The sequence below is a fragment of the Dromaius novaehollandiae genome, chromosome 2 (assembly GCF_036370855.1).
Source record: "Dromaius novaehollandiae isolate bDroNov1 chromosome 2, bDroNov1.hap1, whole genome shotgun sequence".
Taxonomy (NCBI): Eukaryota; Metazoa; Chordata; class Aves; order Casuariiformes; family Dromaiidae; genus Dromaius; species Dromaius novaehollandiae.
Genome location: NC_088099.1, coordinates 97899807 through 97922219, shown reverse-complemented (window position 1 = coordinate 97922219; position 22413 = coordinate 97899807). Strand labels below are relative to the sequence as shown.

Sequence of the window (22413 nt, the reverse complement as noted above, 5' to 3'; positions counted from 1 at the left end):
TTGAAAATAATTTGGTCAAATGGCTCTTATTTCTCTGATGAAAGAGATATGAGAAAGGGAATTTTTTTTTCTGCCTTCAAGGTACATTTTTTCTAAATGGATATTTTGGGTTTTTATCTCAGTACTACTGACATAATACAAACATGAGAAAATCATATCAGTTGCATTTTAATGATAATACCATCCATAAACAGCTTTATGAACATCACAAAATAACTGATCTTACATAGGATCCCAAGGTCTAATCCTCGGTTTGGGGCGACCTCAATTTTGCTTTTCTATAACAGGAAAAAAGCAGTTCAGTTATCATCTGTTCTTTAAAGGTCTGCATTGCTCAATCTGAATGGAAACGACAGGATGTTAACTACCCAACAACCTTAGAAATCCTTTCACATAGTCTTCTTGCGGACTAGAGCCTACAGTGTCCTCTTTACCACTATGAAAACTTCATTCCATAACTATCTTAAATTGTTGGCTAAGACCAATTACCTCCTCTTCAGGATTTGCAAGAGCAGTTCACATTTAAGTCCTCCACCGATGACAGCTTAGAGTGAGTCTCATCCCAAACTGCTGGTTACTGAGCAACTGCACGTCCCCAAAGGGAGGTGTTGTACTGATCCACTTCAGTCAGATGGACTGTTAGGAAGCATACAAGTATTCGGTATGCGACAAAACCAAGAAAAACCAAAGCATTACATGAAATTCATTTGGCAAAAGATTTCTGGTGTTGAAAGAAAGTCGTAATTAGTTATAATAACTTACAAACATGCACAGGACTTTTGGCATGTAAAAAACCAAACCAGCATGCCCAGAAGTTGTCATAATGAAGTCTGCTGCAAAGACTTCTCCAGGGCAAATCTCTGTGCTAGCCTGAATCTCCCTGACTTCAAGCCCAGTCCTGCAGGGTTTATTTATGTGGTCAATTCCATTTGCAGTATTCATGACTGCACAGATAAACTATTTATGAAAGACCAAGCCTCTACTCAAACAAGTCACTGTAAGGAATAATAAGAAGAGAAAAAGAACCTACATATTTGAAATACGTTAGGTTCTATAATGTCATGCTGTAAAGTTAAATTGATGTAGAAGTTGAATTGAAAATTGAAAATTGATGTAGATTCATAGAAGGGCCCTACTTCCTACCTAATTAAGCACTATGACACAGTCATATCCTTTTCATATGGAGACTATTTAAAACCTTTAATATTTAATCTGTCAAATATCTTTTGGTATCTCTCTTATAGAGCTGTCTCTGATGAGATCATGTTTCTTCTTAGGTTACCTTCTTGGACTGTGTTAGTAAAGGACACTTCTTTCTTTTAAAAGAAGTCACTACTAAATACTGGTTAATACTGGTTACATTCCATTGTCCATATTATGCAGGAAATCATGCTGGGTGAGCATAATAGTTTAATGTGTTTTTTCATCTTTTGACTATTTATATTTGGAATAAATGACAGTAAATGGATTACCCTCTGAGATTATGTAGGTGTGACAGTTCTTTCAAGATCATCTTCTCTGTACTTTAAGTTTTTAAGGCAAGTTTTGACAGGCTTTTCTTTTCTTTCTTTCTTTCTTTTTTTTTTTTTACATTTTTACAGTTTCACAGTTTCTTCAGAATAAATTGTTTCATTTTCCAAGCTGTAATTTTATCTCCCTAATCCTATATCCTGCTTAAAATTGCTTACCTTTAATTAATTACAAAGAATATAGCTATATTTAGACTAGGTACTTAAAATGCATTACAGAATCTTCTGACTAGCCATGTTTTCATGATTAAAAAACCAATATATTGAATGAAAACAAGTTTCATTCTCACCTCAACACACTGCCCCATATAGTACTCACCTAAGAGCAAAAGTTACCTACAATAAGAGGAGCCTTTTGAAAAATATTATATATGCATTTATTTATTTCTAGGGAGTATACTTCTGTGAAATATTTAGTTTGCTCCAAATGTTTAGTTCCCATGCAATTGTCCTACAAATATAGAGTTGAAAGTGATTGATAGTTCTAAGTATTACCATCTGAAAAGTGCCTAACTGTGGCTGTGAAATCTGTTTAAAAGTAGGCTACTCCCCTGCCAGAGTTCAATACTAATCAAGAGGAAAGTGCCCTTCCCTTATCTTCTTGCCCATTTTCCAGACGGAAATGCTTCATGTCTTAAGAATGCATGCCCTTTACTGGGACGGTGGGTGTGCTCCATGCTCCAATTTCATGGGAGTTCCCCTTCTATTTAAGCCACAGACGCCCTTCATTTTCTTTTTCTCCTTTTCAGAGTCAATATCTTCTCTTCCTTTCCATCCTCAAAATGAAATAAGCAACTTGATCACTGCAATGGAGCAGTACACCTCCTCAGAGAGTGTTTCCAAACTCTGTAACTACACGGCTTTGTGGAGTACACTGGGAGTAATTATCTAAGAACACACTGTGAAATTTATGACAGATTTCATGATCTATAGGGAACACCAAAGGAATTAATAATTACAAGATCATCAGTAAAATGTCAAAATTCCTTACAAAAGCAAGAGGGCAAATCCCAGACTAAAGGATAGTTAAACACAGGCTCTCCTTCATTAAGGCACTAACCTTGTAACAGGAAGTCTGAGATCTAGTCTCATATCTGCCAAAGGCTTCCCTTGATTTGCAGCTCTCATATGTGCAACTGCAGAGCCAGAACATCTATATTGTGTTTGCCTCACAAAGATGTTGGAAGGCCAAGTTCAAAAAAACCTGTAAATCTCTTGGAAAGCAGTGGACCAAAGCAGCATCATCTGCTTACCAGAAGCCTCTTCTGTATTAGCTCTGAAGCCATCCAGGAAAATCACACAGAGGTTATACCAAGGAAGCACTCTAGAGAGTATCTGTATATTTATGTAACACAGTATCAAATTTAAACATATTACTAGCACATTTAGTTGAGCTATTGAAGTTTAAAATGTAATATGGAGTGGAGGCATGGTCAATGCCCACTTTGATGGAGAAACATAGAACTGTTACATATTCCCTCTGACTGACGTCAAGCCCAAATCAGTATATGGCAGAGGGGGAAAGAAAGATGGGTTATTCTTTGGATTAACATATTTCAAGTTTAAAGATTTACACTTGTGTAATTGTCTGTTTGGGATTTTCATATGCAGTTAAGGGTAATAATTCCCTACCGCAACCATTAGCATAATGAGTTTGCTGAAGAACAGTTAGACAAAATGTAAATGTCCTCAGCTCATCTCCAATGAGATGGAGATGTTTGGGGCACCACATGGCAGGAAGACTGATACCTTATTTCAGATCTGCTGGACCCACTCCTCTTTACAGTCAGTGGCTATTTATGTGACACGCAATTTTTGAATTCTTCTTGAAATATTGAACTCTGTACATATCTATACAATGTCAGTCTCTGTTTTGTCTTCAGAGCTGCATTTCTACCTTTGTGTTGGTTCTGCAAGCTTCACATAAAGTTAAAACATGTTGGTATGGGTCAGGAAAAAGCCCCTCACATTGCTGGAGGCTATGCATTCAACCTGGAAGATCCTCTGTTCAGATGGCAGCACTTTTGGGCACAACTAGTCAAACCAAGAGAACCCCTTGGGTCAAGTGAGCTGGCAACTGAAACGATTGTCAGGGTGGGAGATGGACAGGGCTCACCAAGACATTGCACAATAAAAAAAGAACAAGTTATGAAAGAACCTGTCTCTTACCAGTCATTTTACCCCCAGACTTTTCTGGAGTAGGGCAGAGGATGTAATATGAAGGTCTCTGGTCTACTTATAGGGGAACTGAAGGTAACGAGGGAAGAAAAGCCTATTACCAGTAAACTTAAACTGTCCTATATGGAGGATAGGCCTCTGGCTTTTGTCACTTCCTGAATGATCTGTCACTTCTTCTGAGTTGCCTGAATGAAATGTGAGTTTTGGAACTCCTTTTGCAAAATCTGTATCTTTCTGCTTCCGTTGTATTGTGCTCCTGTGTAGGCAAGCTGTGATCTAAAGGTGAATTGTAGGCCATAAGGCTGGGCCTCTGAGAAAAGGCATGCATGAACTACTGACATGTTTTTTAGGGAGCCCATGGTAAGCAAAGGTCTAGTCAAGGAGAGCATGGCATTGCACATCTCTGCAGAACCTGCAGGCAAGCATCTTCCTGACCACCAGGAGGAAGCACCCAGAATCTGACCAGAATCAGGATGTCAAAAAAGTGCACAGACCCCAAAATCCAAGGCCTGAGTGTCCATCCAGGATACTAGACCCAAACAGCAGCAGAGGATGTGCTCTTCCCTTCCTCTTTCAGCAACTAAGGATCATAAACCAAACTTCAGGAAGGAGAGGTCAGGATGGACCTATATGCTTCATAGCCATTCTGAAGCTACAAGTTTATTGTCAGAGATTAGCAATGACACAACAGGTTACAGACATAAGTTTTTGTTCTCTTCCAAGGCAGTGCCTCTTGATGTTACTGAAAATAAAGTTGCAAAGGTTTTAGGAATTCGAGAGCAAAGCTAGTGTTTTCATTTTAATTTACATGTGGTCCCTGGAGAATTAAAGTATAAGTGGGCCTTGCCAATGACAGTGACAGAGGGACACCTGCCCCACAGGTCTCATCATTATGGAGTAACAAGAGTCCAGAGTGAAGTTTCCACTTCTAGGGTCCTGGTCCAAACTCACTGCTCTGTGGGAGCTAGTCAGACTGTGCTTAAGCAAGGATGTACTTCTTTCCTTCCTGTCGGTCATCTAATTCCAGCCTTCCCCCAGTTCTAGGGCAGCTGGACAGCGCTTTGACATAGGTAGCCACAGAGGGATCAGACAAGGGTTACCAGGACTGGGAGCATCTCTTAAAAAAGGAGAGTGAGGCTGCACAGATCCAGCAGGCTTGGAAGCAGGCAAATTCAAAAGTAAAGCCCAGGTGCAGTATCAGCTAATGACCATCCACTAGAAAAACTGTGCCACATTTGAAACACGATGCACAATGTCTATAAGAGAACACTACCCTCTGTGCCCTTTTTTATCATTGCTGTAAGGCCATTTATTTGAACAATGTATTTGTTTGATACAAAGAATAAGCAATGTTAGAGACAACCTCATTCAAAAATGTATTAGGTCTTAATTTTGATATCTTTAAGATGATTTTGATCTCTCTTTAATTTTGGTATCTTTGAGAAAATACTATTTTTCTTCCATAATTGTTCATCTGCCATAATTCTGTCCCCTTCAATGCACTTGAAACAACGCTTCCCACATGAAACATGGGTGGTGATGCTGTCTGTACAGCTGCCCAAAAGGGGCACGTCTCCATCTCCTAGAGAAACTGCCTAGCTGAGTCCAAAACGTAGCGGCAGCACACTTCCACGGAAAGAATGCCTTCGTATCTTTCTCTTCAACTTTTTTTCCTCCGTCATATGGGGGAAAGTTGCTTTACATCTCTGTCAGCCCTTCTGAGATGGAAAGGTTTCCTATATTCAAGACCATCATTTAGATGGATCCTGATTTGTAAAACTCTTAGTAGTTTAGGGGCTAGACATTACAGGAGATCTCCTCTTCATTTGAAATCAATTTATCTTTAAAGCGCTATGGTGGTGTTATGGCACACTTCATGAAAATATAAACAACAAACTGATGTGCACAGCAACAGTTGCTAGCTAGAGGGAATTAGCAGCCAGTGGCCAAAATAAAGTAAATTATACCTTTTTCTGTATCTTTTCTTCAAAAAATAAATAAAATTATAAAGAATAACAAAAAATAGTTATGCTATAGGACACAATTTAGATTCACATTTCTGAAACTCCTCTGATCTCTTTATTGCTAGACACTGTAAAACTACCCTGGTGTATTTTCATGCAGCAATAGCAACCTGAGATCAGACCTTAAAAATAAATCAAATATGAACTTCTGTGTGTGTACAACAGACATATCAATCTATAGTGTAGGCTGAAGAGATGACGTTAGGGGAACACTGTCCATGATATCTGTTTGTTTTTAATGAAAATTGATAAAGCATGTGGTACAGAGAGTTACTCAAAGTTTAGTTTAGATTCTTTGCTTTTTTTAAAAAAATGCACTCGTAATTATAACTGAAGTGAGTAGACACAGTCCCACATTATACAGTCTAGATGAAAACCTTAGCTCTCTTTTCCGAGGTTAAGGACCTATTTAGCTATCCCTGTTTTGATCATGCCCAGCAAGACCCCAAAAGCATCACTGACCTAATTATATCTGCTCAAGTATGGGTTCCTCACACTTTGCCATCCTCTCAGAACCAAAGTTTTGTTCTGTTGAAATCTGTGACTAAATTCCGACTGACTTCCAGCTGGACAGGAGCAGTATTCGTCCCTTAGGCCTTTGAAAAACAGATTGCGTTAACAGTATCATCCTGAAGGCAACATATCTAAAATAGTTATAGGGGAGCATAAAGAGAAAGGCTAGAGTAAGGAAAAAAGTCAAAGCTTTTTGGTTTGTTACCCACACACTGGTGGGTCCCCATCCCCCATTATCTCATAAATTGTCTTGCATGACAAAAGAAAGATTTCAGGTTTACTGTTGCATTTTCCCTTATACGCTGAACAACTCTAAATAAGTGTTTTATATAGTTCTATATGGCTTTTCAATTTAGACACCCAAACCAAATGAATTAAGACAGAATTCAACGTTTTCTCTGATGCAGTGTTGTATGAGGCTAAGCACTGAGCTTTATAGCAGAAGGAAAACAGCTGCATCATTCACAGAAAAAGCATACATCTGCCAGCACTAGGCAAAGCAGAGATTGCTGGAAACGGCATAGTGCAGACTATGTGGAACAAAGGCACAATGTTTATTTTGCTTAGAAACCCAAACTTCAAGTGATTTCTAGTCATATACCAAAGGAGATAGGAACAGAATGGACAACAATGAAAATTGCTGTGGATTTCAAAACAGCACAAGTCAAATATTTGAAAATCAGCGCTTCAGCTGCTGTGAAGTTGCCAATCTGGCAGTAGACACTACAAGTTTGCCCATCCATGAGATCAGGAACAAAAACAAACTCCTGCTCTCTATTATCCTGGTGCACAGGAAAGTTTGAGGAGGTGAAAGCTCATGGCCTGGAGTTCAGAGGAAGTATCCAGGTCCCACAGCTGCTATTGCTATAAACTATTAATTATGTATGAATAAAGCATCCATGGTATTAAATGCATTCAGAAACACAGCAGTTCCTCAAAGGAAGTGTTATCCAGTTGTTTTTACATCCTTCAAAGACAGGTGTCTTCTTGGCATCTAGAAAGGAATATATAATCCAGGTGAGGCTGCTTCTCTCAGTAAGTTTCCTTCCTGACCCCCCAGGAGGTATTCTACTCAGGGCAGTATAACCCCTGCTGCAGAATATCCAACAAGTATTTCTGGTCCTACCAAAGGCACTTACTGTGTGGCTTGGCAGTAGACAAGGTTAGAAAAGAGCAAGTGTGCATGCAGGTCCACATATTTTGCAATAGCAACAAATCACCGTACAACAACTTTAGGGGGATATCATCAAATTAAAAAAAAAATTATAGGGCAATTAAAATAGAGAAATTGGATGGTAACAGAGAAACTCACGATAATAAAAATGAGGAGTTTTCACTAAACTGTTCAGTATAGGAGTAAACAAATCCGTCTTTATTGGCACATCACCATTGAATTAACCTTTACAAATAGCTGCATTTAGTGGTTAGGTTGTTTTGTTTTTACATATATCAACATAAGATAAATTAATACATTGTCTGAATTAGAGGGCTAAAAATGCTCCACATTAAATTAAGAACTGGTAAATAGCTGGTGCGACAATACATGTAGTTATTATATGCCCTCAAAGTAAGACCAGAAGCCAGATTAAAAATTAACTGATAGAAAGACCACCTGTTGATTTCAAGTGGCTTTCAGAAAGCATCTCATTCATAATTTCTGTGAATAAATAAGTGACCATAAAAGTTGAATGCAACTTTCACCTCCTGTCTCTATCTCACAGAGCATTTGTATCTATATCAAACTTCCTTTTAGTGCTGAACAATCTAAGTAATTATTTTAGCAGCAAATAAGTGCCTGAACATGCAGCAGTGACTACTTAGTGGGGGTGCTAAAAACTTTTTTAAATAATTCAGATATACTTTAATTTCCACTGCTCAATAAGGCAACAGAATTAATGCCTACAGTGAAACTCTTTTCAAGAAAATATAAACTGATCTAAATCTGCTTGGAAAAGAATAGGCTCACATCCCTCCTTCCCTTCTACTGCTCACCAACACTCCAATTTTCAGCTGGATCCTGAAGTTTTGGACATAGAAGTATCATATTAATGATAAGACAGATGCTGACAGTACTGGAAATCTTGCAAGAATACCTGTGTTAGCAAGACGGACAACTCACTTTTGTATATGCAGAAGTGTTTGGGATCTAAACACCTTTAAGTTTTTAGAGAAAGCTTACCAGCCGCTGCTGGTAACTACACACAAGATTATCTCTGCATGCAGATGCAGACTTACACCTTACAGAAGTGCAAGTGCTTCAGTACAATTCTAATAAAGGTGGTAGTAACCTAGTACAGAGAACAAATATTCATTTATCAAGATATTTTCAAATCTTAAGACTGTGCTTTTTTAGCATGTTTTAAAACTTCACTCTTCATATTTAACTTGTAGCCCATGAAAGCTGCCATGGGGGAAAATTTTTTTTTCCTTGAAGTGTAATGATGACAGTGCATCTTCCAAACTTTGCCTCACTGATGTTTCATCCTTCATGGTACCCATCAGTAATTTCCCTACTATGGAAAAAACGCACCAATTCATTTCATATAACTCATTATCAGTGGCAGCTCCTCTATCACAATTGACCTTAGCTATTCTATTGGTTATTAGCTATTCTTAGCTAGTCTGTCGGTCTATCAAGCCAGTCTCCTTTCTCCTGCAGAAATCCTGGAAAGAGAAATCACTCCATCACTCTCATGAGTGTCTCCCTGCTTAAGAAAGAATGTAATGAAAACTAAATGCCAATAAAGGTAAACAAAAGCTGCATCATCCCCTCTCTCAGTTGCAGGCCTTTGATTACTCCATTCCAAATGTTGGTACTATTTGCCAAACGACATAAAAATGTTTGGCTGTCAAGGTATGAAATAGTTTTAAAATGCCAAGTTATTTGGTTGGTTGGTTGATTCACTCTTGAGTACTGCCTGCAACGGTCAAGTTTGCTCACACAGATGGGGCAAGAGCTTTGATGCACGTTGGTCAAGCAGGGCAATTTCACTCAAAGGCCAGAAAATACCTCCCACCTACTTGTCTACTAAAACCGTAACTTAGCTTGCTCCACAGCCTAAAACAGAACGAATCTATAGCAGTAAAAATCTAAACACATTCAGGCAGAGCTATATATTTTTACTGAATGATCACCACCGTCTAGAACAACGAGGGAATTATTTGCCATGTAAGTCAGTCCTACAGGATATGAAAGCCCATGATTGATTATAGGCTTAAACACAGGAAACTCCTCAGGTTTCCCTAAACATAATACAGCTTGGTTATAGACATCCGTTACTATAATATGACCCTCTTTGTCAAAAGCCACTGCCACAGCGTATATTTTGGAGGGGAAAATGAGGTTCAGCCCAAAGGTATCCATCTGGGCAATGAGTTTCATGTCTGCACTGAATATCTTCATTCGGGTGCTGCTGTTGTTTGGTCCTTTAGCTTTCAGGTGCTCTATGACCGCAATGGCACCTGACACCTGACAGACTGCCACCCCTCTCGGACAGGTTAACTTGGACTGGATCATCTGCGACTCCTTCAGCTTCCCCTTCCCAAAGTCAGCCGTCAAGCGGTAAAGGGCTCCGGCCTCCGAGTCGGTCACAACGACTTCGTTCTCTGGGGTGGTGTCCAGGCCCCAGGGCAAGCAGAAGCCTTCTCTGACGGCCAGCATCCCCCGCCCCTCAAAATCAAACGCCTTCACCGAGCGGTCCCCGCCGTCGGTGACCACCACGTGGCCGTCCAGGGTGACCGCCACGTCCAGCGGGTACTTGAGGTCGTTGCCTGCGTCCCCCCGCTCCCCGAACTGCTGCATGCAGGTGCCGCTCGCCCCGAACACCTTGATCCTCTTCTTGCCATCGTGTGCCACGGCCAGGCGCCCGGAGCGCGGGCACGCCGCCACGCCGGTGGGGTTCACCAGCGCCCCCCAGCCCCCCAGGGCGAGCCGAAGCGCCGGGCCCGCCGGGGCCCCGCCGGCCGGGCCCGCCGCCGCCACGGCCGCAGGGAGGCCGCCGGCCGGGCCCGCCGCCTCCAGCAGCTGCAGCAGGGGCAGGCAGTCGCTGGTCTCGGCGGAGCCCCAGGCGCGGCGGCAGAAGGGGCACTCCAGCCCGCGCCGACCCGCGCCGCCCAGCGCCGCCGCGCAGCCCAGGCACAGGACGTGGCCGCAGGGCAGGTTGCGCGGCCGCCGCCGCCCGCTGAGCCCATACGGCTCGAAGCACACCTTGCACTCCAGCAGGCCCAGCTCCTCCGCCGCCGCCGCCGCCATCCGCCCGGCGCCGCCGCCACGGGCGCTGAGGGCCGGCGGGGCGCGGCTGAGGCGGGGCGAGGGGGCTGAGGCGGGGACAGGGCTGCCGCGGGCGAGGGGGACGAGGCGGGGCCGACGGCTGAGGCGGAGACATGGCTGCCACGGAGGGGAACGAGGCGGAGAAATGGCGGGGGACGGTGACGGGGCGGGGCGAGGGGGACGAGGCGGGGAAATGGCGGCGACCGGGGCGGAGCGAGAGGGACGAGGCGGGGAAATGGCGGACGCGGGAGGTGGGTGAGGCGAGGCGGCGACTGCCTCCTGCGGGCTCCGGCGGGGCCGGTTTCGCGGCTGCCCGCCGGTTCCCTCCGCTAAATAACGGGGAGGCAGAGTACATACACGGTGGATCCATCCTAAACATCCCACAATCGCTCATCTGACGTAGCTCCCACCAGGCTGTCAAATATCTGTCGCTTCTTCGCGGCCCCCCAGGTTTGGTATCCCTGGGCACGCAGCAGCCCCGTGCTAAGCAGCTGGCCTTTATCAGATTTACAGATATCTGATAGTCCAAGATAAATTTCAACAGCTCTCATAACGCACCTCAAAAAAAAAAAAAAAATCTGGACAGAAAAAGGGAGATGTTTTAACTCAGTAGCTGCAGTACTGGCCAGGAGTAAAAATATTGCTACAAGCAGGCAATGTGCTGTAAGCAACATTTTTTTCCCCCCCTCTTTCAACCTGTCCTGAAGTGGCAGCAGCTCCCAAGAGCTATGAGCAATATTAAAGAGTTGTAACAGGCCCGAGGCTGGGGACTATTATGCTAAAAGCATACATGCAGCCCTTGGGCTGCAACACCTGTAATGAAGCGCAAAGCCTGGTCAAAAGAAGACCAATCGGATAAAGCTTTGAACGGGATATTTTTGGAGCTCAGAGGTCACATTCACTTTTTAGAAAGTCAAACAACTTTTATTTTCATTCTAGCCTTAGTAAATGACAATATACTACCTTGCAATCATACCTTTCCATCTGTTTTGAAATAAACCGGCAAGGGGAGAAGGCTAGGGCAAGGAAGCCCTTTGAGGCCCCTCATAAGGAATGTTTCTGTATTGTAAATAACTGACCAGAAACTGAAAATGAACCCCCCAAATTCTATAACTTTGAAAATTGCAAAAAAGTGTCCATAAGGCAACAACAGAAGACCCTTGAAGAAGGGGTTGTGTCCAGGCAAACGTGCAAAAGCTCTGCAGCCTTTCCTTGAACCCCTCCTGCAACATAGGACCTCCAGTTGCCTACTTGCAACTATGTTCTTGCAGAAGAGAGGAGCATATTTACAAGCAGACACAGGAACATTTCTCCCCATGCTCTCTGCTTTATCATCAGCTGCTTCACTTCCCTGACCTATTTCCCACTTGATTATAGTTCCCCCTTGGCAGCTGCTGCCAAGCTTTCTTGTCTGCTCATTGCCGGTTAGTCTCTTGGCTTGTAATCATGACTAACAGGGACGGGGAGAAACAACTTGCGCCAGCTTCCGCCTCTCTTGCCCAGCTGCCATTACTGGCGCAAGGCCAGCGTTACAGGAAATGGTGTTTGAAGAGCCGCTGCCGTTATTCCCAGGCCTGCTAGTGTCTAAGGTAGACCTGCATAGCTCCAGACAGACAGCACCTACTGGCAACCACAGAAAAGGATCATTTTCTTTAGTTCTGATTAATTGAATTAGAAGAAAAAGATGCACTTTTAAAATGCTTATTTATGCATGGAGTGTACGAAAGGCTATACACAAAGACAGTCGAGGCAGTTATGTAGTAGACTTCACTTTGAAAGCAAAAATCACCAGAAGATCAAAGTGTTCCACAGACATTTTTCCATATGCCGAAGCCTGCTTTAAGAGTGCCCAGAAATGTGTCTGATTTTAAAAAGAAGTGAGATTTAAAAAAAGGAAGGTGAGAAGTAAGTTATTTTGATTAATTTCATCAAGGTACAAACTTTAGTATATACAGCACCTCCAGAAAATAATCTAGTCCCCATTCTCTGTGTGCATCTGTAAACTCATTGGCTTTTTGAAGACACTTAATTTCACACTGGTTGCCTGAAAAGGAAGAAATGATAGTGTATTACTGTATTGTAAGTCACAGAAAAAATGCAAATTGTCAGGGGGGGAAAAAAAAAACAACTTATATTTTGTCACAATGCCTAACACAATAGGGCCGAGCAGAACTTAGCAGTCTCCCTTGCAGTGAGATGCAACTGTCAGTGCCAACAACGCACTGTGCACGGACACTGCGGAGGTCTCAGAAAGACATAAACTTAAAAAAACTGAGTGCAATATCAAAGCATATTGAGAAGTACATTTAAAATGAAATTCCAGCAATAATTCTGACTTTCCTTATTTTGGTGGATTTAAGTTATATGTTTAACGTTTCCTTTAGCAGAACATTTTATTTTTCCTCTTCAGCTCCAAAAGTACAGCAGAAACTGTAGAACTAATATGCAAAGACCTTGTATTAAAACTGCGGTAGCTGCTGATGAGGTGCAGAGAAAGCTAAAATCTTTAAACAAGACTAAGACCGAAGCTGCAAGACCACTGAGTGCCCTTTGAATCCTACGAGGATGAAAAGCTGCCATGGGGAGTAAAGAGGCTGTCTTTCATGTCCGTCTTATGAGTGACACGTTTTCCTCATACCTTTTGAAGAGCTGAGAATTTTCCTTAACAATAACATCCTTCTGGTAAAATTGTATTTATTTCCTCCCTATTATTTTTCCATTATTCCATCTCTTACGCAAGAAGCAAACAAATGACTTAGTATCACTTGCCGCAGGGTAAGATAGAAGCGCATGAACACCTTTGTGTGTTTTGGAAAAAATCGTAACAGTTAGCCAAAAGACAACTTACCAAACAAGCTTTTAACTTCAGATTCAGGAACATAAAATGGTGGGCCTGGAAAGAAAATGGGTAAAACTAATCAGAGAGAAGGGAAAGGGAGGAGACAAGCGTGTTTTCTACTGCAGCTGGAGCGCTAGCCGCACCGCGTGCAGCACCAGGCCTGCAGTCTGGCCCCGGGGGTACCACCCTCTGCAGCAGCCAGAAAACCACATCTCCAAGAATGCAAGGCACCTTGGTGCACCACTGGACAGCTTCAGGTGTCACGGCTGGACTATTTCCAGACTTTTACCACTGTAGCCATATTGTCAGGAGAGAGGAAGGTGGTGACCATGCCGTGGATATGACCACTGTCAATGCTGTGTGTGAATCGAGCCAATAATCCCATTATACTATAATGGCATAATTAAAGCAAAAAGCTGAATAATGGGAGGGAGAGCAATGAATTAAACTGTTGTGGTTAACAACGGCAGGACTTATTCTTTGAAGGATAATTGAGGAAACCAAAAGCAACAAGAAATTTCTTTTGAGAGTTAATTATTAACCAAAAAATCTTGACCCCTCCCCCCAAACTTTGGTATATAATAAAAGTTCTGAAATGGAAAAGTACTTTATGTCTTTACAGAATTTCACCTTTTCCAGGCATATTCAGACCTGACCCATGGTTGCGGTTGGAGGGGAGGCACAAGATGGGCAACACATTTGGTTGCAAGTATTGAGTAAACCAAAGATCTATCATAGTTAGATGGTCTTGGGAATGCCTCAAGGTCCCTAGGATGGACAGGACATACAGTGTGTTACTCTAAACTTCTAGCATTAAAATTTAATTGTTCATTGTGTTAATATACCATGTTTGTCCTCCACTTGCTCTTAGCACATCTGGATGCCACAGAAAAAAAAATTTAGTCTCAAGCTTGGTCAACATCTAAAATTTTTTGGCACAACAACTGTATTGGCATGATCTGCTAACATAGCCATGTTGATAAAAGCACTGAGGAAGATACTAATATATCAGTCACATCTGTATACAATTTATATTAAGGCATGCAAAAATCAAAACATGAACATCGCAAAGTTCTTACCTTTGTGTTTGTTTGGATCATATAAAACAGTAACGAGGAGATAAGAAGAACTTTTCTCCATTAGGGAGATCATCAAACTGGCATAGCTGAAAGGAGATAGTTATATTCTATTATTTTGGAACTGTACAAACATTTAAGCATACCAATCAAAATATTCAACAAAAAGGTGATATGATGTATTCCTATGCAGAGACAAGTTCAACTGAACTGCACAGAAAATAAGCAGAGATATATAAGCATGAAATTCATGCCACACATGAAACATCTCAAATAAATGTTACTGTATACTTCTCATAAACAACCATTTTTCTTTTTCCCCATATTAGTCTCCCAGCTAACAGCCAAAACAGATTTTTTTTGCCACAGTCTAGAATTACTACACGATACAGTACTGAGCTTTTAAAATTATTGTGAATTCAAGACTGTATATCCACTTAAAAAGTCCTGCTGGTAGGACCAAAGTAAATTTGGGTTGGCTATAGGCAAGAAGGAAGAATTGAAATAAAGGGAAGTGAGGGTAAGAAGAACAAAGACAGGGAGGAGAAGCAGATGGAGTGAAAAGGAAATAATAAAATTCAGATGAGACTTGCAGCTCTGCTTCTGCTGGGTTGCAACAAACCACACATCTTCCCACCAAGAGGCAGGACGGCTTCCTGAAGGAAGCTCACAAATCTAGAGTACAGTGCTCTGCGTTGGCAGCTGACGCCTGCGGTAGGGAAGAACTTGTTTAGGTTACTCTGAGGAATGAAGGAGGACTCATTGACAAGTAGCAGAAGGCAAAAACACATAATCACCAGATACATTAGAAGAAAGAAAATAATAACAAAGTGAGATTACTAACCATTGTCTGTCGCATGGATTCACAGCTACTAGAGCTCCTCTGTCCCAAACCCCATCAAACTTGCCAACAATTGCACTACAGGGATATGAGGAAAAGATTTAAAAATACCAAAAAGGTACATTCATCTTTATTCAGATACTTCTATAGAGTCACGAGGAATCTCCAGCAAGCTGTGCAGATACCCCAGTAGCTGATTTGTTGTTAGAGTTCAGCATCTTCATGATCCAAAGCATTATGAACTGGGTCTCAAGAAATCCACCTGGCACGTGGCCCTGCTGGGAGGACACAGAGATGCTGGAATTGCTCAGCATTTCCCCATCACTTAACGGTGCTGAGACAAGGCAGGAAGGAAGAAATGCAGTCTGAACGTTTCTCTTCTGGGCTACAAGCTTGGGTTTTTGGCAATCGAACCCTGCTGTGACCCTTGAGACAGCACTAACATACGCTCAGGACATCCCCAGTTCTCGGCCACCTTCTAACATCATGCGCAATCTCAAATGCAGGTTAGGGAAGGCACTTCATTGCATCGGTATCAATGAACTCAACACACCCAGCAGTGCGTGGAACACATCTGTTCCATCTGCATGCTTGGGACAGTTAGCTTCAGCCTGAAATTTGTTTAATGGGAGAAGAGCTAAGTTACACTGCTACTTGCCTCGGTCTAACATAGTCATAAGCACTATTTTTGCTCCTGGATGTGCTGGCAGGTGGCTTCAGTGACCACACGAAGCCTGCAAATGGCCAAGGCTACTGGGAACTGCCTTTGCTAATGGCTGGTAAGAGCAGCCAGGATGACGCTAGAGATGGGGATGTTGCGGGGGGAAGGAAGAGTTTCATTTCTGGTAATTATTGAAACAGGAGTTGAGAGAGTAATGTAGCAATAAAGCAAATTGCATAATTTTAAACTAAGTAAGAAAGAGGTAAGTTTCCCTAGAGAGGAAAATACGGTATGGAATTGCACAATACCTTTTTGCCTAATGGGAGAGTCTGTCGGCATCTGGTTGCATCACCTCTTCCCTTGCTGCTCCTCCCTATACGCTGCTCATCTCATTGCAACAGCATCACTAAATTTTTGGCATCTAACCTATACACTGATCCTGTATTTCCCACTCTACTGTGATGAGACATGATAATGCTTTAAAGTCCTGACTTCTTTTAAAGCTTGCCAAGACTAAGGATCTAATTTAGATACCTAGTCTTAACTGAAAGGAGTTTTTTTTTAAAGAGACAGTGAAATGTGCAGCGAGAGCAAGGGGAAAGCAGCAAAGTCTGGCAGGGCAGGTGCAAACCTAGCCCGAGGTCTGGATCCCATTCTCCCCTCTGTGTGGCGAAGGCCAGCTACGTGACCTTAGGGAAGTCCCTGCAGTTTTCTGCACCTAGTTTTTCTCCCCAGCTTTAATCTGGTCAAACTGGAAGGACAGTGCTGGTTCTGCATGGACAGTGCTGGCTCTGCACAGGCATTTCAGGTACTCCACTCCCCTCTGCTTTTGCCAGCGACCTGCAGATGCAGCAGGCTGCGGGAAGACTTGTGCTGCAACCTTGCCCTGGTCCCAGGGTCCTGCACATCCCAATTTCCTTCTGACAAAAAGCAAGACATGGGGAAGGGGAAGGAAAAGGTGTGTGCCTGTCTTTCATTTTGACCTGGAGGCAGGATGAGGCCAGGGTGTTAGGAAGCGCTCTGGTGGATGTACCTTTTTTGGATCCCTACCCAATCTTCTAGCCCCCTGCATTATCTCCTGTTGCACATTTATATGGTGTTTAGCACAATCGATGCCAGCCTAGGTACTACAAGGATTAATAAAAATTTACATGTAAAGTAGAAATCCACAGATCAGCAGAAACCCCACTGGATTTAGGCAGTAAAGCTGTGAATTGCTATCTCCACATTTGTTTAAGAGTTTCAGTTAATACAGTATTTGTTGGTTTGGATTTTTTCTTTTTTTTGAAAGACTGGTAACCATAATTGTATTAGGAGCTACAATGGCTGTGTAATATAACTGTTTTACATACTTCTCAGAGTTCCCACAAAGAGCAGTAATTCCTGTTACTCGTTAACTAATGAAAGTCTTTGAAATGTCTCATTCTGACAAAGGTCACGAGCACATCTGAGTTCTCCTGTCTAATGAACGCTCAGCATTGAGATCAAAAGCATTTGCTTGCAGACCAACCGCAGCAAGAGTGAAAGAAGTTTGATTTCCATAATTACTAGGTAATTAATCAAATTGCCTGTACATAGAAACTAGAACAGTGTGTGCATTTTTGTAGTCACAGGTATCTGCTGACTGCTGAACAAGATTCGTATTTCACCTTCAAATTCTTTATAAGATTGCCCAGTACAGAACCACGTGCCCAGAACCTGTATCTGCCCATTTATTTTGTGGGTGATACACTATGTACTGGATCCAGCAATACACACTGACAATTTTTTTAATTACATATTTTTCAATTTATTTTATAGTGTTATTCCACTGTGTTATGATGGAAGTCATGGATTTTACCATGCTACTTGCTACTAAGTTTAGAATTGAATTTTTCAAAAATTGCTGACAAGAATCTCGAGCATTCCCTGGGCAACATGTCAACTCGCAGCTAGAAGGATTTGAAGCAATCTACACAGCAAGGGCAAGGAGGAAACCAGGCAGTATCTACAAAGCCACTTTCACATACCGCCCATCTGTTCCAAGGCATCTGTTTGTGCAGGACTAGTTAGATATGCACTGTTCAAGCCAAATGGAGTCAGCTACGCCAGCAAAAGTTTTAGCAGTGAGTCTACTGTATAAAAGACTGGTATCAGTAGTGAATACTCTTTTTTTTCCAGTTTATGCAGATTAAAAATGAGTATCATAAAGTAAACACCGTATTTTGGTTTCCTAAACTACCTATTACACCTGTATTTCCAGCAGCTCTGAAAGGGCTGTCTGAGTAAAGACTAAGACTTGACCTCCTCCTTACTGAACAGCTGTAGGTCGATATTAGCAACTTGTTCCTGACAGTTGTTTTATACAAAAAGCAAGCCAACACACAAAACCTCACCGAACCCTTAGACTCTAGAGAAAATTGCATCCGAGTACGAACTGCAGGATGGGGGAACCACGGTGCAGGACTCGGGTCACCTTCAGCTCCCTACGAGACATGCTCCCGCCTTACAGCACGGACACAACACAGCCCTCTTGCACGCCCCCCAGGCCCCAGCTGCCCCAGCGCTGGCCTCGGTCTGAGCATGTTTTAAATGTGCCCATTGCCAACACCACTAGAAACCTCCTGGCAAAGAGGAAAGAAGCTAAATGCAGTAACGTCTACGACACAGTCCTCTGTGCTAGAGGCTGGAGAGAGCCGTAAGCCCTGCTGCAGTCTCTGTACAACTCGGTGATTTTCAAGATTCCCCAGCAGGTAAACCTGGAGCAGAAAAATAGGTGGAAAGCCACCAAAAAACATTGGGGCCACACACAACAACAGATTCAAACATTTTTCAGGAGTTGATAGTGCTGACTGTACTAAGTATTTGGCATTTTCCGTTGTGCCTTTTAACTAGGAAATAAGGACATTTGAGCACCAAGGATCCCTTAGAAGACATCAATAAGTCAGGCCTCATTTGCCAAGATACTGGTGAAGTCCTTGTTTGACAGTACAGTATGTATAGCGACCTAATACTGCAGCGCTGTAAGATACTTATAACCAATTGAGAAAAGCCTGTTAAGTAAAGCAGGGGGTACTTAATCAATGAATACAGCATACCTATGCATATGTTAATGAGATAGTTAAAGGAAAAACTTTCCAAGAAGACACCTCTGGTTTATTCTTGTCGCTTTTACTGAGCTGCTCCGAATATGGGACTCTGTTAGGATTTTGCTTGTTAGAATCCATCAATAGCATTAAACATAATTTGGTTTTACTGTAAAAGCAGACATGTTTTTCTATAACTTTCATATGACACCTTAGAACAAGCCCGTGTAAAGATACATAGTTCACATCTTTATCTAATAGTTAACAACCGAGTTAATTTTTGAGGAAGACTGACTATTCGCATTTATCATACAAGTCAATAGGAGTTTTCTTGAGAGGGCTTGTTCCAAATGTTTACGGCTGGTTCAGATAAAATAATTTAACAGTGTTAACGCATGTTTGACTATAGAAAACTGTAGAACGCACTGTGTAGTCCTACCTGGACAAATCATAAATACTGCAGCAGTACAGAGAAATGTTCCCAGACACGCTCTACAATAAAAGCAAGGGAAACAGCATTTAGTGAAATAAATATGCACTTAGGTCTAATGGGGAGAAACTGTGAAAACCAGTTTTAGTTTTCCTTTTCCGAGGCACCTCTCCTGCCCCCCTCCCTAGAGGCGATTCATCGAGGCACGCAGCTGTCCCATTTTACAGCACGCTACGCTGCAGGCTTGAAATTTAGGTGCAGGCTTCAAATTTAGACCATTTGGCAACACAAGGGACGTACCTGCAACACCTTTGCACCCACAGTCCCTGGCACAGGCTCCTCACGATAAGGCAGACCGTTTTGGGTGAAAAATTCCTTCAGTGCTTTCTCGCTGATCTCCACGCCGACGACACGGTGCCCCATGTCGGCCAGCCTGTGCACACCACAGAAAGCACCCACGGTCACCCGAGGTCCCCAGGTTGGGCCGCCAGCACGCGCACATCTCCCCAACAGCACGTATGTGTTAGAGAAACGCCTCCTGCTTCCCTGGTTTAGGAGGTATTGGTATGCCTGAGCTTGACTTTCTGGGGTTTTCACATTTTATCGAAAACCTCCCTCCTGTGACCCAAGTTTAAATTGGCACCACTCAGATGGGGACTTACGGGCTTTATTCAGATTCCATTGATAATTCATTTATTACTACTATTATTATTATTTTTTTTTTTACGGACTTGATGAAAACAGAAAGGTGGCTCCTTGGAGGACTCTCCACATCAGTCTACGCTGGCGCGTCCGGCTCTGAACCATGGTGCCCATGCGGGCGCAGGCTGCGCTGGGAAGCAGCTGTCAGCAGGGTAACGCGTGACAAGCGTGGGTAACCTGATTCTGCGAGGATGCCACTTCATCAAGGTTTGTCCCCACCTCCGAGAAGCAGCGCTGGCTTATGCAGCCCCACGTTATAAATATAAGCCAGCCAAAAAAGTAAAAAAATACAAAATTTTATTTAATTCAGATCACTCTCCCAGTGCGATATGCCACCTGGTCCTACAAGCAGTTGCTCTGGCACAACTGACCTCGGTGTGGGCAGTTTAAGCCGGCATTCACACCGAAAGCAGTGGTTATCGGGGCATGGCTCCAGCCATGCTGCCTGTGCCAAACGCAGCGCTCCCCAAGGCGGACTCAGGACAATGAGGAGGACTTCCAGGTTAATCCTTAACCAGCCTACTTATGCTACTATACTAAAAGTCCGTAAACAAACCCAAACTTCCTCCTCCCTCCGGTGCTCCGTAACGCTGCTTTGCTGCCAGCAGAGATGCAGCGTGTCCCTGTTGGCCATTACAGGGTTGGGATGTCCCCCTCTCCCTTCCTCTCTCCCCACAACAACTTGGATTTTTTTTCTGTGTTTTACCATTTCATTTCTACTGCTTTACCACAAAGTGGGAAAAATATCCTCAGTCCTCTCCGGCCATTTAAAAGAATATCCAGATACTTCTGCAGAAGCCTGTAGAAGAAAAGATATTTGCTACTTAACGTTGGGACTATGCGTGTTGGCATGTTCAAAGCCAAATACTACACGACCTGACAGGTAACACACAAACTCCGTGACAAACTGTACTTCTTATTTCAAGCTGCTCAATGCAATTAGGAATAAAAACAAGAAATAAAAACCTTCATCTTCCATTTACTTAGAAACAAAGTAAATTTAATTTCTGTTAGGAAAGAGTGCAGCTTTTTCCTAGCACCAACTCTAAAAGGGCCACGTTAGATTACTTAAACGGAATGATAATTAAACCTCTGTATCGACCAAATCACCTATATATGTCTGAAACTTAATTTTCATTGGTTGCAAGAGCATGTAATTGGTTTTGCTCTCTTAGGCCCCAGCCTTCCAGTGCTCCAATGCCCCCTGCATGTTGCTGTAGGCCCCAGCTGCACAGCTCACAGACAGTAATGCAGAGCTTTTGCATCACAAGATATAAGATTTTTAGTGAAGCTCTTAAGCTTTGTAGTTTAAAACCCAATTAAAGGAGTAGAAGTTGTAAAAGCGACGCAACCCTTTCTTTTCTCTGCTTTATGACAAATGTGGGTCACAGAAATATCTGTATTTATTTTAGTTTCAAGCTGTGCCTGTATAAACAGTTTTTCCTTCTTACGTGCTGCGTTTTTACCACGAGTTTCATGAATGAGTCAAGTCATTCATCTCACGGCGTTTGTTTAAAGAGCTCAGGCAGAAGGGTGGGATCACGTACGGGTGCCCCTGTTCCTTGTGAAATCCAGTTTTGCCCGCTTCCCATTTCTGCAGCCATTCCTCCTCTGTCACCACCCGTTCCTTCTGCGCCCCAGCATCCACGCTGCCCACGACTCCGGCTCCATCTGCTGCACCGTCCATTGTTCCCAGGGGCTGCAGCACCTGTGCAAAAAAGAAAAAAAGGAAGAAAAAAAAGGGGGAGAGCAGAATTTCGGACCGTATTTCGGGAAGGCTCTTGAAAACGCAGCGCAGCCGGAGCAAGCGTGTTTTGCGGGCCACCCAAGCGCGGCGGCAGCGCGGGCGGCACTCGCGCCCTGCCCGCGCTTTCCCTGCGCGCAGCCCACGCGGGCGCGGAGCCCACGCGAGTGCGGCCGCTGCGGTGGGCGCGTTCCGCGCCGCCGCCCGCGGGGAAACCTCATTCGCCCCGCTGGGGGGGGGGGGCGAGAAAAAAAAATAAAAATAAAATAATTTTTTGTATATGTCTTACGCGGCGGCGGCGGGGGCCGGAGCACCCGCGGGGTCCCAGCGCGGCCGCCCGGGCGAGTGGCGGTGGCGGTGGGTCGCGGCGGCAGGAGCGGTGCGGTCGGTGCGGTGCGGTCGGCGCCGCCCCGCGCTGCCCGCCCCCTCGCTACGCACCGCGGAGAGCGGAAGCGGCGGCAGGAGGAGGCGGGCTGAGGGTGCTGGGCACCGGGAGGAGGAGGAGGATGGTAGCGGGGATGGCGGCGGCGGTGGTGGTGAG

The 22413-nt window shown here is 43.5% G+C and overlaps 3 protein-coding genes across 7 annotated transcripts in view; 1 reads left to right on the top strand and 2 right to left on the bottom strand.

Annotated features, from left to right (window-relative positions):
* Positions 1 to 7588: 7588 nt before the first annotated feature.
* On the bottom strand, positions 7589 to 10904 carry NHLRC1 (NHL repeat containing E3 ubiquitin protein ligase 1). The gene has a single exon (XM_026113419.2). It carries the CDS (start codon positions 10494 to 10496, stop codon positions 9345 to 9347), a length of 1152 nt encoding a protein of 383 aa, XP_025969204.2. The 5' UTR covers positions 10497 to 10904; the 3' UTR covers positions 7589 to 9344.
* Positions 10905 to 11370: 466 nt separating this feature from the next.
* TPMT (thiopurine S-methyltransferase) lies at positions 11371 to 22293 on the bottom strand. Of its 3 annotated transcripts, none has more exons than XM_026112779.2 (10): positions 22162 to 22293; positions 21676 to 21836; positions 20835 to 20927; positions 19727 to 19859; positions 19436 to 19488; positions 15274 to 15348; positions 14433 to 14518; positions 13363 to 13407; positions 12473 to 12558; positions 11371 to 12137 (listed from the first exon to the last, which is right to left on the bottom strand). In XM_026112779.2, the coding sequence occupies exons 2-10, from the start codon at positions 21813 to 21815 to the stop codon at positions 12135 to 12137; spliced, it is 714 nt and encodes a 237-aa protein (XP_025968564.1). In that variant the 5' UTR covers positions 21816 to 21836; positions 22162 to 22293; the 3' UTR covers positions 11371 to 12134. The 3 variants fall into 3 exon arrangements, with proteins under 3 accessions (XP_025968564.1, XP_025968581.1, XP_064363051.1); XM_026112796.2 differs by having other exon boundaries at positions 11371 to 12134; XM_064506981.1 differs by lacking the exon at positions 22162 to 22293 and having other exon boundaries at positions 11371 to 12134; positions 20857 to 20927; positions 21580 to 21750.
* KDM1B (lysine demethylase 1B) overlaps positions 22138 to 22413 on the top strand; it is a 29368-nt gene continuing 29092 nt past the window's right edge. The window contains exon 1 of one of the 3 annotated variants that reach the window (XM_064506975.1): positions 22138 to 22408. In XM_064506975.1, coding sequence (XP_064363045.1) covers positions 22153 to 22408 — 256 coding nt within the window. In that variant the 5' untranslated portion in view covers positions 22138 to 22152. The remainder of the gene's footprint in view (positions 22409 to 22413) is intronic. The other 2 variants (XM_026112741.2, XM_026112767.2) reach the window with 2 other exon arrangements.

Coding starts and splice junctions, on each gene's coding strand:
- NHLRC1 (XM_026113419.2), bottom strand. CDS start 10,496: ATGGCGGCGGCGGCGGCGGAGGAGCTGGGCCTGCTGGAGTGCAAGGTG.
- TPMT (XM_026112796.2), bottom strand. CDS start 21,815: ATGGACGGTGCAGCAGATGGAGCCGGAGTCGTGGGCAGCGTGGATGCT. Junction 15,349..19,435: donor AGTATTTATGATTTGTCCAG/GTAGGACTACAC, acceptor ATATCCCTGTAG/TGCAATTGTTGGCAAGTTTG. Junction 14,519..15,273: donor AATCCATGCGACAGACAATG/GTTAGTAATCTC, acceptor ATCTCCTTTCAG/CTATGCCAGTTTGATGATCT.